At 40.3% G+C, this 16,297-nt stretch overlaps 1 protein-coding gene across 2 annotated transcripts in view; it reads left to right on the top strand.

Moving 5' to 3' along the window:
• Positions 1-16,297, top strand: part of pip5k1ca (phosphatidylinositol-4-phosphate 5-kinase, type I, gamma a) — a 90,088-nt gene that overhangs the window by 37,133 nt on the left and 36,658 nt on the right. For both annotated transcript variants that reach the window (XM_059340470.1, XM_059340469.1), the window contains exons 7-10: positions 2,846-3,145; positions 6,229-6,437; positions 8,108-8,191; positions 9,201-9,249. In XM_059340470.1, coding sequence (XP_059196453.1) covers positions 2,846-3,145; positions 6,229-6,437; positions 8,108-8,191; positions 9,201-9,249 — 642 coding nt within the window. The remainder of the gene's footprint in view (positions 1-2,845; positions 3,146-6,228; positions 6,438-8,107; positions 8,192-9,200; positions 9,250-16,297) is intronic.

Here is a 16,297-nt window from a genome sequence, read left to right as displayed (position 1 = left end):
ATTTAATCATTTAAAGCCGTTAAGGGCTCAGCCCATTTGCTGTGACCTTTTCCATCAGCCTGAAATGCTCTGAAGCATTTTTGCAGGTATAATTGGTCTATGAAAGATGGTTTAATGAAAGCAGAGAGATTCTGGCTCATGTAAGATGGCTGTAGCCCGAGGCCAGAGCGGTGGAGTGAGGTAAAGAGGCAGAATAGCACAGACGGACGGGCAAATCAAACCCACTCAAAGATAAACAGAGAGTAAAAAACACACAACACTATAGCGCTATAATGTTCACTGGAACATGTAGCAAACATAAGAGATAAGATGCCATTGGTGGAGCTGGCCATGTCTTCCACAGCTGACTGGCTGAGCAGTTTGGCTCTGGGCAGTATACACATCACAGTGATGTAACCGGCTCGTCTCTCCCTTCTGTGTGTTTGCCCTTTCGTCTCTCCATCTTCTCTCATGTTTTAATGTCTTATCACTCTCCCTGCTACCACCACACTCTCACTGTAATTTATTTCCCTTTATGTCTCGCTCTGCCTGCCTCGCCTTTTAATCCACTCTTTCTCCAGCCGTTCTTTTCATGCTCGTATGTGCTCTCCGCTCCCTCACGTGTCTGTGTTGTTGGCTCATCGCTGCTCTGCCCTCTTAACATTGACAGAAGGGTCGTGTGTGGCTGAGGGCAGAGGATGCTCTCTCTCTCTCTCTCTCTCTCTCTCTCTCTCTCTCTCTCTCTCTCTCTCTCTCTCTCTCTCTCTCTCTCTCTCTCTCTCTCTCTCTCTCTCTCTCTCCTCTCTCTCTCTCTCTCTCTCTCTCTCTCTCTCTCTCTCTCTCTCTCCTCTCTCTTTATAAATTTTTCTGCTCTCTCTACCAGTTTCTCTCATCTGAAGGTCACTCACACAAGTGCTGAGCTTTTTAGCCCTACTTCCACATTCGTCCTTCATCTCTCCTCTGTCTGTTTCTACTCCTGAATTCTGTGTGTTACCATTATATGGATGTCTCTCTCTCCTGCTTCCCTCTCATTTCTCTGATGGGACTGAACTGGCCCAGGTCCCAAGGTCAGAGCAGGTTTTTAACTGAGCATCCAGTCAGACTAAGCTCAGTTGTTTGGATTGACAAGTAAAATGTTGAGCACAGATTGGTGATTGAGGGGAGAGTCTAGTATAGAGTAAAGTAGGGCTGCACGATTATGGCCAAAATGATAATCACGATTATTTTGATCAATATTGTAATCCTGATTATTAATCACGATTATTCATCATGTTAGGGAAAACATCAGTATTTTTATTGCACTACTTTTAAACAAACAATAGGAACAGTTGTTAGTGTGTGCACAGAGTGTCTGGTGCTTGTTGTAAACAAACAGAGATCGCTAAGTGAACACCTCTTGCAGCAGCAGCACATACACACTGTACTGCTACAGAGCTAACTGTTAGCCTGTTAGCAATTTGCACACTGGACCCTAAGGGGTTGACATCCCCTCCGGCTCCGCAGCTGGGAGAGACTGCTGTAGGAGGACTGTGCCGATTCGACTCGTTTCTTAAGAAGGAGTCTCCAAAAGTCTCCAATAACATTTTAGCATTTTAAAATGGAAATATCGCCGACGATCAGGTTAATTTAATCGTGGCGGCCAAAATCATGATCACGAATAAAATTCGATTAATTGTGCAGCCCTAGAGTAAAGGCAGAGCTGTGATATAAATAGAGAAAAGTGTTTAAGTATAGTTTAAAACATTTGTCCATGTTTAATCCATGTGCTGTACATTTGATTTTGTACTTTCAACCTAAGATGCTATAATAAGTCTATAAATGAAACTGTGTAGCCCCATGAGGACAAAATATCCCCATTGGGACCCATTAGACCACAATTACTGATCTTAAGGCCATTATAGCATAACCTCTTATGTATTCTATTATATCAGGCCTTCAATCAGAAGCCCTGGCTTTTTTATTATTATTTTCCACCAGATTGAGTCATTACTCTCTGTCTCTGTCTCTGTCTCTGTCTCTGTCTCTGTCTCTCTGTCTCTCTCTCTGTCTCTCTCATTCAATTCAATTCAATTCAATTCAATTATGTGTTGTTTTTTCCCATATTCTAGCAGCAGAAAATTGTATGTAAATTAGGTGCCTTTTTTAATTAATGTTTGACCTTTTGCTTTAGACATTTCCCTGTTTTCTATGAGGTGACTGTGTTGTGTCATTATTGTATTGTATATGTTGTTGGTGGTCCTAACTTAATAATCTGCAACATTTTCATCTTTGAATAATCAGCCTGTTATTTTATCTTATAATCATTTTTTATTGGTCAATAAATTGTCAGAAATAGGTTTTAAAAAACAATCATATCACAAATACCTGAAATCTACTAAATTATCAAAATAGTTGAGGATAGTAGAAACTAAATCACAGTTTGGGTACACGGCTGTGTGCTCTCTGTTATGTAATTCTTCCTGGTGTGATCAGATAGAATGAAGAATAGTGTTTATCAATTAATTATTAGCAGAACATGTATCACCTATGCTTTGCTTGTGTATTATTTTAACCCTTAAGGGCAAATGAAATGAAAAATGATGAAAAAAATGTGAAAGAGGATTTTCAGATATTGCACATACTGCAAATGTCAAAAAAGGTAGCACATTTTGGTATTGGGTATTTAAAAAAATGATATCTTTTAAAATGTCATCATGCATTTTGTGGTGTCCCAGCCGGCTTTTCTCAACGATTAAATCCCTCAAATCAATTCCCTCCGCTGTTAAGTCCTGCGTCTTCATCCTGTCAAAGCACAGCAGCAGCAGGAACCAATTTATGAGACTTTTAGCGGTATTTTATTTTCTGCCTCTCATGCTTTCTTTTCCAGAACTTGAATCAGAACCCTCGCACTTTGCTGCCCAAGTTTTTCGGACTCTACTGTGTCCAGTCGGGCGGGAAGAACATCCGTGTGGTGGTGATGAACAACGTCCTTCCCCGTGTAGTCCGAATGCACCTCAAATACGACCTGAAGGGCTCCACCTACAAGAGGCGAGCGTCCAAGAAGGAAAGGGAGAAGGCCAGGCCCACTTTCAAAGACCTGGACTTCATGCAAGACCTGCAGGACGGTCTGATGCTGGACCAGGACACTTACAATGCTCTAGTCAAAACCCTACAGAGAGACTGCCTGGTGAGTGAGATACATATTACAGCTGCTATATAAAAGCTCTTCACTTCACTGCAAAAACTGAAGTCTAAGTAAGATTAAACATCTTAGGTCAAGGGGATATATTCTTATTTTTTGCCTGATAAGATAGTTCTTCTTAGTAAGCATATTTTATGTTTGACTGTTTCACTTGTTTTTAGTGTTTTAGTGTTTCCTTAATTATCTATATAGGATATTACAGCTTGTTACTGACATTTTATGACCTATACTGAGTAAATATATGCCTGAAACTAGAATATCAAAAGTTACAAAGCTGTTTCATCAACACTTACAAGTATAAAACTGCTATTTCAAAGCAATAATTTCTTATTTCAAGCATAACTAAATTATGTCAAAATAACTTTGACATAATTTTACCTTTTCACATACGTAAAACAAGCAACCAGATGGTTCAATTGTTTTATTATCAATGAAACAATAGAAGTATGTATTGTTGTGTAGTATGTATGTAAATAACTAGTACATTGACACTTGATATTTAAACATTTAACATGAAACATTAAACAACAACAACAACAAAAATCACTTTTATTAGTTAGAATACACTAATTCTAAGGTATTTTTGGTTTTGTTAAGATTAGATATTTTTACTTGTTTTGGAAAGTTGGCAGAGAATTTTGCTATTTTGAAGCAAAATACACCTCATTTTTTTTACTTTTTTTCTTCTTTTTGAGAGGTGGCTTTTTGCAGTGTTGCTCCACTCCTGTTCGGAGAAGGAGTAAGGGGAAGATGACGAGGGTAGTTTGCCGATTCTGAAGGACAATTCATATAACACACTGATCAGGAGTCTCCAGAGAGAGAGCGAGAGCGAGAGAGAGGGGGGGATCCTTGGCAGTGACAGTTCGAAGAAGGGATAAAGTGATGCCATAATGCAGCGCCTCACAGGGAAAGATAGATAAAGAGACAGGTGGCGGTGAAACGGATACTACTGGGGCGTTTCACTCAGTTAGTAACCTTGTAGACTTAGTGGCAGCCGTGACAAGAGCTGGTCAGATTAGCTTAATGCTAAGGAAATGTGCTTTTATGTTTCTTTTCTTATCTTTTTGTGAATATTAACATCGGACCGTTCTTATCAAAAGGAAAGGTGATAATACTGTCCCAAAATTCCTTATGTCAGCCACATTTTGACATACCATTCGGCAACAAAAACAATGTCCAGTCCTAGAGCCCAACCTGATTTTAGAGTAATGAAAATAGACCTTTCTTCTATGTAGATTGTGATTTTGGACCAATATGACGATGCAAAGGCTCTCAGAAGGCTGCTTTCTCAAACAAATATCTTTTATTATGAAAGAATATTTAACATTATGCATTCTATGAACATTAAATTGCGTCCCAAGACTAGAAATGAAAACTGAGTGAAAAAAAGATAATAAATAGCTAAATAAATATCAGTACTGTTCAGTCAATGGCTCACCATTAAAATAAAGAATAAATGAAAATACAATAAATGGCTAACATCAAACTGCAAATAATTTGTTTCTTACCAAGATAAAAAAAACTTTAGATTTAGAAGTGTTTGATAATTTGTCTTGTTTTAAGAGTTAATTTCTTATTTTAAGCATTCAACGTGCTTATTTCTAGATTTAACAATCTTAATTTAAGAAATCTTGTCAAGTGAAATTATCTGTCCATGCGGCAAGATCATTTCCCTCAGATTTAGTGTTTTTATCTTGTTTGTAGATACACCTTTTTTGCAGTGCATCTCTAAATTAATCTGAGCATCTTTTTCTATGTTATTTGTTCTGGAAAAAAACAAGATAAGATCTGCCAATAAATCCATCAATCTCTATACAGTAGTAGATTTGTAGACCCAACAAAGTATGCCTATCTTGCATAAATTTAACAATTCTTTTCATACAATTATACTAATTGAGTGGTCCAGAGGATCGAGCAGCCACTCTCCATGTGATAGCCTCTTTAATGACTGGTGGCTCATGTTCCTTTTTTAAATGAGTGTGCTTGTAAGAGCACACTATATACTATCCACCGGGATTCTTCTATTTCTTTCGTGTTTTTTTCGGGCGACTAAAAAAGTACTAAAAAGGTATCAATTTGACCGGCTCGACCATGACAAGTGTGCTATGACTTGAGGGTCTTGGCAAACGGCAGTTGCAGTGCATGTTGGTGGCGCATTTGTGCGTTCTACGCCCAAATGCGCCACCAACATGCACCCACAGCATCATAGAGGCACAGACAGACAGACAGACACACACACACACACACACACACACACACGTTGAAAGCTTGATCTGTCACATACTTAGTATAGAGATAATATACACACTCAAAATTTATTTTGAAATTTTCTACTTTCAATTGCAACTTCGGTAATGAAGTTGAATTTGTTGCCACGTTTGTATAGCTGACATGAAACAATGTGGTAAAGACACAATGGATGAAAATCTAAGATAATCTTTTAGTAGTCCATCTTCAGAAGCAGCACTGTTGTCTTTTCCTTATGAGTCCTTCGCATCTTTCTTCACATCTTTGATTTTATGGTGTTTTCTACTAATGGCAAAATGGTTAGGAATTTCTTTTTGATTATTTGACCACAGCCATAGAGTAGAAACTCTTAAAAAAGAAATAGAAAATAGTTGGAAAAAGCCTGCATATTATGGTGCCCTGACAAATAAAGGAGGATCGTGGATAAGGGGAGGTAGGAGAGAGAAAAAAGCTTGTTTATGAGAGTGCCATTCCTTGGATTCTCACTATAAATTAGAGCTTTGTTATGAGCACCAGGTTAAACACGCTGGCTGGCCTGGTAGCAGGCCTGCACTTGTCTTGTAAATCACCACCTCACATTTGCTTTTATAGCGCATGTGTTTGGGAGGGGAATATATGTAAACACACTGGCTAATCTTATTCATTGTTTATTAGTGTGTGCATCACTGTGTCTTCTGTTCATCATTAACTTTCCCAGTTCTCATTCCCTCTGGTGCTGACACTGTTATTCACTCTGAGTAAAAGCTTCACACAGATTTATACATCACGTGTCTGTCAGTCACTGCACACTCACACATTGCCCATGTGTGTCCTGTGCTCAGGTGCTGGAAAGCTTTAAGATCATGGACTACAGTCTACTGCTCGGGGTCCATAACATGGACCAGGCGGAGAGGGAGAGGCAGATGGAGGGCTCCCAGGGCGGCAGCGATGAGAAGAGGCCCGTGGCCCAGCAAAAGGCCCTCTACTCCACCGCCATGGAGTCCATCCAGGGAGGAGCCGCCTGCGGAGGAACCATCGACACTGACGACACGTGAGTTCAGCCAGAGCGGTAGGAGGTTGTTGGCAAAGAGATGAGTGATAAATGTGACTGCTGGCACTTTTTTTTTTTTTACTTTCTTTTTATTGATTTTTCAGTGAAAAAACAAAACACAAACATATAATTATACACACAGAACAGGTACATCAGACAGGGTCATCTATAGCAAAACACAATGGCAGGTTTTGTTCTAAACAAAGGGCTGGCAGAAATCAGGCTGAAGAATCGGGTCTAGGGGCCTTAAGGCACCCACAGTTCTCTAGTCTCTCTCGGTCCAGTGACACAAAATACCTTCGTCTGTGCTGTCAACAAGGTCACCAGTACAAAAAATTAAATGAAAAATGAAAAACAAGCGGAAATGGAATATATGTATACATATTTATACTAGGGGAGAAACGCTGCTGACCCAGGGAAAAAATACAATAATATAAAATAAAAATACAGAATTTCCCACACAGAATATGCAATCACCTCTCATATATGTAGTCCCTCCATTTCTTCCAGTATTGGTCACCTTTTTCAGTACTGTATCTCAGGGAAAATGTTGACCTTTCCATATTATAGATTTCTTCAACTATTCCTATCCAGTCTGAAATTGTCGGACACTCCTTGCTTAGCCATTTCCTGGTTGTTGCCTTTTTGCTACTAGCCAATAATAGTTGTAATAGGTATCTGTCTTGTTTATTTATCTCAGTTGGTATGTTTCCTAAATATATAACACTGAAACTGAGATCAGGCTAATTATTGAATTTAAAACAACGGGGAGTGCATGTCTCAGACTTGGCATGTCATGTCAATAAAAATACCTGAAGTGGAATATAACATTTTTTTTATCTTTCTTTTTTTGAACTCACTTCTTTATTTCACAAGATGACAAACACACATACACACAACACATACATTAAGAACAAACATAAGGAGATGCTATTACAGTTTCAGTTCTAACATATAATCAGGTCCTCACATCCTGTCTTCAAATATTTCTTCCTCCTTCTTAAAAGGAGGTACATTCATTTACTGAACAACTAAAGTGGATAAAAAGAAGAAAAAAAAGAAGAGGTGACTAAAGTTCTGCCATTGTCTGTATTACTAGTAGCCATCTTTGTTCAAACCTGTCTGATTTAAGCTGTAACCTTGCTGTGATTTTCTCCATGATTAATACATTTTTTACTCTTTCTCTCCATTCTGTTATTCTGGGGGGTTGTGGCTTTAACCAAAAGGCTATGATTGTTTTCTTTGCTATTAAAAGCAGAATTTTTAGTCACAAAGTCAAATTCCCATCTATAACATTATCTGGGACTATAGCCAATATGTACACTGCTAGATCTAGAGTAAAGTCAATGCCCAAAACATGTTTTATTTCCTTTTGAATATTTTTCCAAAAATCTAAAATCTTTGGGCAATCCCAAAATACATGAGTAAAATCCCCCACTAGCCCACAACCCCTCCAACACATCTCAGGACTATACATTTCATCAGAACTTATTCAGTTGCCTTCATCCATTTCTCTTCAGTTCAGCTGCTTTCAGTGCTTACACTTCACTTCACCTTTCGTCAACAAAGCCTCTTTAAACTATTTATAAAGTGATTTTAATGAAATGTATCTATTTCAGCTAAGATTTGATTATTTTTTTCTTGTTTCCTTATTTTGCTTTTCATTTCAGGATGGGTGGCATCCCGGCTGTCAACGGAAAAGGGGAGCGACTTCTTCTCTACATAGGAATCATCGACATCCTGCAATCCTACAGGTGATCCGTCACGAGATTACATGTGATCACCACACCACATATTCTAGTGTGTGGACATGGAAGTCGGATAAATAGATGCACTGCAAAAAAGGGGTGTCTAAAACCAGATAAAAACAATACCTGAGGGAAATGATCTTGCTGCATGGACAGATAATTTCACTTGATAAGATTTCTTGAATTAAGATTATAAAATCTAGAAATAAGCATGTTGAACACTTAAAATAAGAAATTAACTCTCAAACTCGCGGCCCACGGGCCAATAACGGCCCTCGTGACGAAATTTTGTGGCCCCCACCTTGATATGAAAGTTTAATGTGAGTTTTATATGAATGGCACTTTACCGTGTTGTGTGTGGAAGGTCCCTTTATTGCACAAGCTGGAGCTTTGTTTCACTTGTTTCTATGACGACGTTAACAAAAAGAAAGGCAGCTGCTACCGGACTGTTTATTATCTGCCGTGTTATTGTTACCGGAAGAAGTGGAAATGTTATGTAATGTCATTTTGTGTCTTTTTTTGGTCATTTTGATACTGCCACCAGCGGCCCCCAGGTAATTTGAGTTTGAGACCCCTGATCTAACACTAGTAATCTAAAGTTGTTGTTTTTTTTATCTTGGTAAGAAACAAACAATTTGTAGTGCACTCTGCTCGGGCCAGTTCATTGCTGTTTGCAGCTTTAATTCATCTTGTTTTAAGAGTTAATTTCTTATTTTGAGCGCACAACATGCTTATTTCTAGCAACATGCTGCAAGATCATTTCCCTCAGATTTAGTGTGTTTATCTTGTTTTTAGACCAACCTTTTTTGCAGTGTATACTGTACATACTGTGCCTGCCTACAGCAGCAGAGGGTGTTGTTTTTTTACCCAAACATGAAAACAACTTAATCATTTCAGACAGCACATTTAAGGTCCTCAGCCTGCAGGCATGTCTATATTCATTTCCCTATGATCCCATTATATATAAGACATGTGAAACATCACTCTGCTTAACTGCATCTCTTTGTTTCTGCAGGCTAATCAAAAAACTGGAGCACACGTGGAAGGCTTTGGTTCATGACGGGGTGAGTTTTTAAATAGCTTCTTACATAGAGACAGTCAGTCAGATGCAGACACACAAACACTCATAAAGGAGCTCACACTCCAGGAATATGTCCTCAAACTACAAGGATTCTTTTCTATTTCTATTAGCTAACAAAAGTAATAAAAAAGTAATATTGAATAGTTTTTATATGAACTCTCTCCAGTCGTGTGACTGGTGGTGAAAATAGTTACATTTAGTGTTGCATCAACCTTTTTTTCATATCTGTGTCTGTGACAACAAGCTTAAAGTATTTTATTAATGAAATGCTCATTTGTATGTGTATCTTAGTTGAAACCAGTTTAACAATAAACCATGGTGAGACTCTCAACTGTTTGTATTATAATTTTAAATGTGAATTGTTTTTAAAAATGTGTTTGATTACCGTGCTTTAGAAAACATCATGCAGGTCCACAGAGGCAGCATGATAACGCTCCTGAGATTTTTCAGCTTTCTAAGAGGACTTTGTCTATTTTTTATTTTTAAAAACTTGAGTGAAGAGGATCATCGTGTCTGTAGGGTGTTTGTGTATTAAAGCTTATTAGATGTCAGAGCTATGAGACACTCAAATGTGAATTATACAGCTATCAACAGCCACAGTTTTCTTTTAATGAGCTAATATTTTAATATAACCGCTTGCTTGTATTAAATCACCTTTATGAACAGTCATACCTCCTGATGACATACATGCATTTTTACCATTTAATTAAAAATCTTATTTTCATAGTTTTGTGTTTTTAAATGCCTATTTATGTACATGTACATAGGTAAATACTTGTATACATGGAGAGATAGACATATTAAATAAAAGTCAATTAAGTAAAAAAATTGTATTTAATTAATAAGAAATGATAATAATAAAATAAAAATAATAATAATAATGAGATAAAATTAGAAAATACATTTAAATAATAGAGAAATGAACTTACATTTGTTGGAATTACCGCATGTCTCTTTAAATTAGCTATTTGACAAATTTTTTTTTTTTTTAGCATACTACAACATTAACTAACAAGACATGCACCATGAGGATAAGCAGCTCATACATGCAACATTGGATATTGCATGCTGCCAGGGTCACAATCTTTGTTACATAAATGCAGCTGAAGCTTGCAAAGCATTTCAAAACAGTAGAGGCATAAACAAAGGGATAGAAAAAGCACCTCACGTCTCTTCATCTACTCAGGGGTTTACATTGTACATCATCACCAGATTGTTCTCAAGATAGAATTGACCTCTCTCCCCGTCTCTCCTTTCTCCCTCCCCCACTCTGAAACACACTCATACGCAAGATATATGTGGGAGAGAGCAAACAGTCCCATAACAGCCTCCTGTGCGTCACTGCTGCAGCTGATGATAATAGGTAGTCAAGTCAAGTCAAGTCAGTTTTATTTATATAGCCCAAAATCACAAATCACAGATTTGTCTCAAAGGGCTTCACAGACTGTACATGGTACGACACCCTCTGTCCTTAGACCCTCACATCGGCCAGGGAAAAACTCCTCAAAAAACCCTTTTAACAGGGGAAAAAGAAGAAGAAACCTCAGGGAGAGACAGAGGAGGGATCCATCTCCCAGGACAGACAGACGTGCAATAGATGTCATTGAACAGGACAGATCAACAGAGTAGAATATTCAATTCAATTCAATTCAACTTTATTTATAGAGCGCATTTCATGCACAAGGCAGACTCAATGTGCTTCACAATGGATATACATATTTACAGTTAAAAAACAAAAGAAAACAAACAAAAAATTCAATTTGTTCAAAAATCAATTACGAATTAATTGAAGAGTGCAGGTAGACAAGATATGCCAAATTCACCACATACACACTTACTTACTCACACATGTGCACCCACTCCCACAACCACACATGCACACACGCACGCACACAGTTCAACCGAATGCTGTTGAAAAAAGATTGGTTTTTAATCTGTTTTTAAAAATGGCTACCATATAGAGTAGATAGAGGATAAAGGGGGAGAGGGAGAGAGGATAGAGAGACGGTTGAGAGGGAGAGAGACAGAGAGGAGCAGGAGTTGTGGGAGGAGACAGCAGCAGGTGATGAAGCGCCACCATTGGCCAGTAGTGATGGTGAGTGTAGAGTGGACCAGGATTCCCATCTGGGGCCGAACAAGATTGAGGCAGGAACAAGGCAGTGAGACCAGCAGGAGTGATGCTGAGCAGGACCACAGCTCCACACCCTGTGGAAGAGAGAGCAAAGAAAAGTGGAGTACTCTGGGAAAATGCAAGTTTGTGTCATGTATTATTCAGACATCAGAGAGAGAGGAAAAGAGGGGCCCAGTGTATCGTGTCCCCCAACACATTGGGCCTATAGCGGCATAACTAGGGGCTGGTCCAAGGCCTCAGCCAGCCCTAACTATAGGCTTTGTCAAAGAGGAAAGTTTTATATATATATATATATATATATATATATTATGGCATGCCGTTCAGGAAATTAATCTTTGAATATATTGAATGAATTCCTGAATATATGGAATGAAACTTTGAATATATTGAATGAATTCTTGAATATATGGAATGAATTCTTGAATATATGGAATGAACCTTGAATATATATAATGAATTCTTGAGTATATGGAATGAAACTTTGAATATATTGAATGAATTCTTGAATATATGGAATGAACCTTGAATATATGGAATGAAACTTTGAATATATTGAATGAACCTTGAATATATGGAATGAAACTTTGAATATGTTGAATGAATTCTCGAATATATGGAATGAACCTTGAATATATATAATGAAACTTGACTGACGTCATCAAGGCACTGCCATCTTGTATTTTGCTGCCGCAATAAGTGAGCATGAGTCAGTCTGGGAACCTTGTGGCAGCAACACTGACCAATGAGGACATTATCAACTTATTGTCAAGTGCTTGTATGGGCCACAATCCTCCCGATAGTACCCGTGCCCAATACAGTTCTCCTGACGAAGAAGTTCGCTCCCTTTTTAATCTTTTTAATTAGTTAATCACTCATTAATATGACGGCGGACAGACGGGAAAATAAAAGTCCCGTCAAAATAAAAGTAGCGTGTTAACTTATTATCAAGCACAATAAAGAAAAGAAAAAAACACTTATCATCATGCACTAGTATAGGCTACTGTTCTCTTTCTACACCCAGGCATGGTTCACATTTATTTTAGTCAGTCAGTTTAGTCATACATAATTATTATTGATTATTAATTATAATCATAACTAATGCCATGGAAGCTATCGCTATGAAAGAGTTTGTTTACTTAACTTTTTTTTTTTTTCAATATAAATGAAGTAGGACATCAAAAGATTCCCTTTGATTAGATAGGCTAAAGCACACTCAGAACATTGTCATATCATTTAATTACAGCAATAGGCGGCGTGTGAGCCTGACGTTTGGGAAAGCTATCTGACCACCTATTATACAGAGCAACGGGTCGCCGGTGCTGCTGAACGCTTCTGAAGTACTTTTACGTTGTTTATCTCATCACCGTGGCAACGCAGCAGCTGCATCATAATAAATCCCTGGAACATGGGGGAAGCTTTGCTCGCGATTGCAGCTCCTTTGATGAGAAGGTACACTGAGCACAAAGCTCAGAGCCGGACAATAACCGGACAATAAGACCAGTTAACTCCGACCGGGGCAAAAGGTTTTGTTGAGCCGGAACATGAACACAGAGCCTGGTTGAGTCTCCTCCGATCAACTTTTCATGTATATAATAACTGCGCCAGCCTGTGGCTAAACATCAACACTGAAGCGATAACTTCACAAGTTCCCATCTGATCACCATCTTTTCGATCAGCAAACACCGGTTCTGGCGGACATTCCCGATCACCTGCGCCGCCTGCCTACAGTCTCTCCCCGGAGGGATCGCGACCAAAAGTCCCGTTCCAGCCGACCCTGCGGCTCCGAACACCGAGGCCGCCTGTCATGCCCTCTCCCCCAGAGAAAGCGCTCAAGAAGACGTGGGAGACGCGCCGGTGTGATTGCCCGTCTCAAAGCTCACCTGAGAGTCTTTTCCTCGGCTGAGTTCCACCTCGGATCTTCTCTCCCTGCCCGGTTCGTATGCAGCCGATGGATCCGCCCTGTTTTCCCGGAGCCAGAGCCGCTGATTACTCCGGTCAACGGACCCGCTACACTGGCACAGTTTAAAGCTGAAAGCTCGCGGAGAAAGTTTATTTACATCCAGCCTCCCGACACCGGCTCCATCTCACCCACCTGGTCTGCCGCTCTACCTGTCGCATCGCAGACACGTCATCAGACCGCCGCCACCGCAGTAAGGAATATCCGCCGGGAACATCGCGAGACTGTGCCATGCTGTGTGTGATGGAAGGAGAGGTGTAGATCCTAGCCTGCTCTGTCCCATCCAGAGGTCTACAGATCTGTCCCACATTAAAACTGAACTTTTTAATGCACAGTCCCTGTCTAATAAATCAACCCTGGTCCATGATCACATTCTGGAGAAAGATATTGACCTGATGTGCCTCACTGAGACCTGGCACCAACCGGGAGTTTTTTCCTCATTAAATGAAGCCTGTCCCCCTGGATACAGTTACCTGCAGAGAGCTCGCTGCACTGGCCGAGGTGGTGGCCTGGCAGTAATTTACCGCAACTCTCTCAAGCTCTCACCTCTGTCTCTGCCTGATGTGTCTTCTTTTGAATATCTGGCCTTCAAATCTAAACCCTCTTCCAAGATCAATGCAGTACTGATCTACCGGCCGCCCAAACCAAACCCATCCTTCATCACAGAGTTTCACGACCTTCTCACCTCCCTCTGCTCTCTATCCTCCAATAACATCATACTTGGCGATATGAACATTCACATTGACAATCCCTCCTCCCCCCTGGCAGCTGATTTCTTTCATGTACTGGACTGTCTCAAACTCACACAGCATGTTGATGCACCTACACACACCAGAGGGCACACTTTAGACCTGGTCATCTCGGACTCTCCTTCCATCAAAAATTTGTCAGTATATGACCTGGGTGTCTCTGATCACAGCATCATTTCCATGGAAATTTCCTGCCCATCTCACCTCCCCCAGCCTAAACGCGATATTCATTTTCGCAATATAAAAAACATCAACCCTGCCATCTTGCACTCTGACCTCCAACTGCTGGCCTCAGTCAACCTTCCATCAGTCAACAAATTGATCGAACACTACAACCATTCTCTTCGCTCCCTCCTGGATATACATGCCCCTCTCAAAACAAGAACTGTGTCTTTTTCCCGCACTGCCCCCTGGTTCACCAATGAACTGCGCAAGATGAAGGCTGCTGGTCATTGAGAGGCGTATCAAATCATCTGGCCTGGTGGTACACAAGCTGGCCTACAAAACTCACCAGAAAGCCTATGCAGCAGCCCTTAAAGAAGCCCGGTCCATCTATTACTCCAACATCATCAATAACAGTCCAGGAAATTCAAAACAGCTCTTTTCCACCATAAACCACCTCCTAAATCCCAAAAACCAAACCCATTCAGAACCCACAGCAGAACACTGCAACAGGTTTCTTGCATTTTTCAAAGAAAAGATAAATTCCATCCGGTCTCAGCTCTCAGGCTCCCCTGCTCCATCTCTGCCATCTGCCTGCCCTCAACCTGCACCTTTCAGTACCTTTGCCACAGTGACTCAGTCCGAAGTTGAGGGTTTCATCAAAAAAATGAAGCCTTCCACCTCCCCCCTGGACCCCATCCCTACAACACTCATCAAATCAAACCTGTCCGTCATAAGCCCTCTTATCACACAAATCATAAACCATTCGTTAAACTCCGGCCATGTCCCGCCCTCACTCAAAACTGCCATTATCAAGCCTCTTCTAAAGAAACCCAGCCTCGACCCAGAATCTCTCTCCAACTACCGGCCCATTTCCCATCTTCCATTCCTATCCAAAGTGCTTGAAAAAGCTGTTGCCGCACAGCTACAGCCAACACGGAATCTCATTTCACTGCTATGCCGATGACACACAGTTATACCTTTGTACTAACCCCAACCAACGTTTTACCTCGGTCATCTCATCATCACCTACTCAAGCCCTCTCCAACTGCCTGGAGGAGATTAGGGCGTGGATGAGTCACAACTTCCTTCAGTTAAACAGCTCCAAAACCGAAGCCATACAAATCGGCACCCCTCATCAGGTCCAGTCATCACCCATAACCACCATCTCCTTCTCCGGTCAAGCCATACCCCTCTCTACCTCAGTTACCAACCTTGGTGTGAAGCTGGACCCACAACTTACCTTTATAAACCACATCAAACAACTGTACAAAACCTGCTTCTTCCATATAAAGAACATCTCCAAACTCCGCCCCTTCCTCACTTTCCCTGACGCAGAAAAACTCGTCCACGCCCTTATCTCCTCTAGGCTTGATTACTGCAACAGCCTGCTCATCGGTTTACCAAACAAACACCTCCAGAAACTCCAATTCATTCAGAACTGTGCTGCCCGTACTCTGATGAAAACCCACAAATACGACCACATCACCCCCATTCTACAGAACCTACACTGGCTTCCCATAACCTCAAGAATCAAATACAAGATCGCCCTAATCACCCACCTTTGCATCTACAGCAACGCCCCACAATACCTCAAAGACCTTCTCACCCCTCACTCATCCACCCGCAACCTCCGCTCCCAAAGCATAAACCTCCTCCATCAGCCCCGCACACGACTCCGCACCATGGGAGACCGAGCCTTCTGCTCCGCTGCCCCCCACATCTGGAACTCCCTCCCTGAACATCTACGTCAACCCCAGTCTGTGGACACCTTTAAAAAAGGGCTTAAAACTTTTTTGTTCAGGGAGGCATTTTTAGGTTGTCCCTAGATGTTTTTTATTTTGTCTCTGCATAATGTACTTTATTACCCGTGTCTCTTTTATCTACTGCTATGAAAAGTGCTTTACAAATAAAATGTATTATTATTATTATTATTATTATTATTATTATTATTATTGATTATTAATTATAATCCTAACTAATGCCATGGAAGCTATCGCTATGAAAGAGTTTGTTTACTTAACTTTTTTTT

This window comes from Centropristis striata, chromosome 9 (genome assembly GCF_030273125.1).
Source record: "Centropristis striata isolate RG_2023a ecotype Rhode Island chromosome 9, C.striata_1.0, whole genome shotgun sequence".
NCBI classification, from domain to species: Eukaryota; Metazoa; Chordata; class Actinopteri; order Perciformes; family Serranidae; genus Centropristis; species Centropristis striata.
This window is presented reverse-complemented; position numbering and strand designations above follow the sequence as displayed.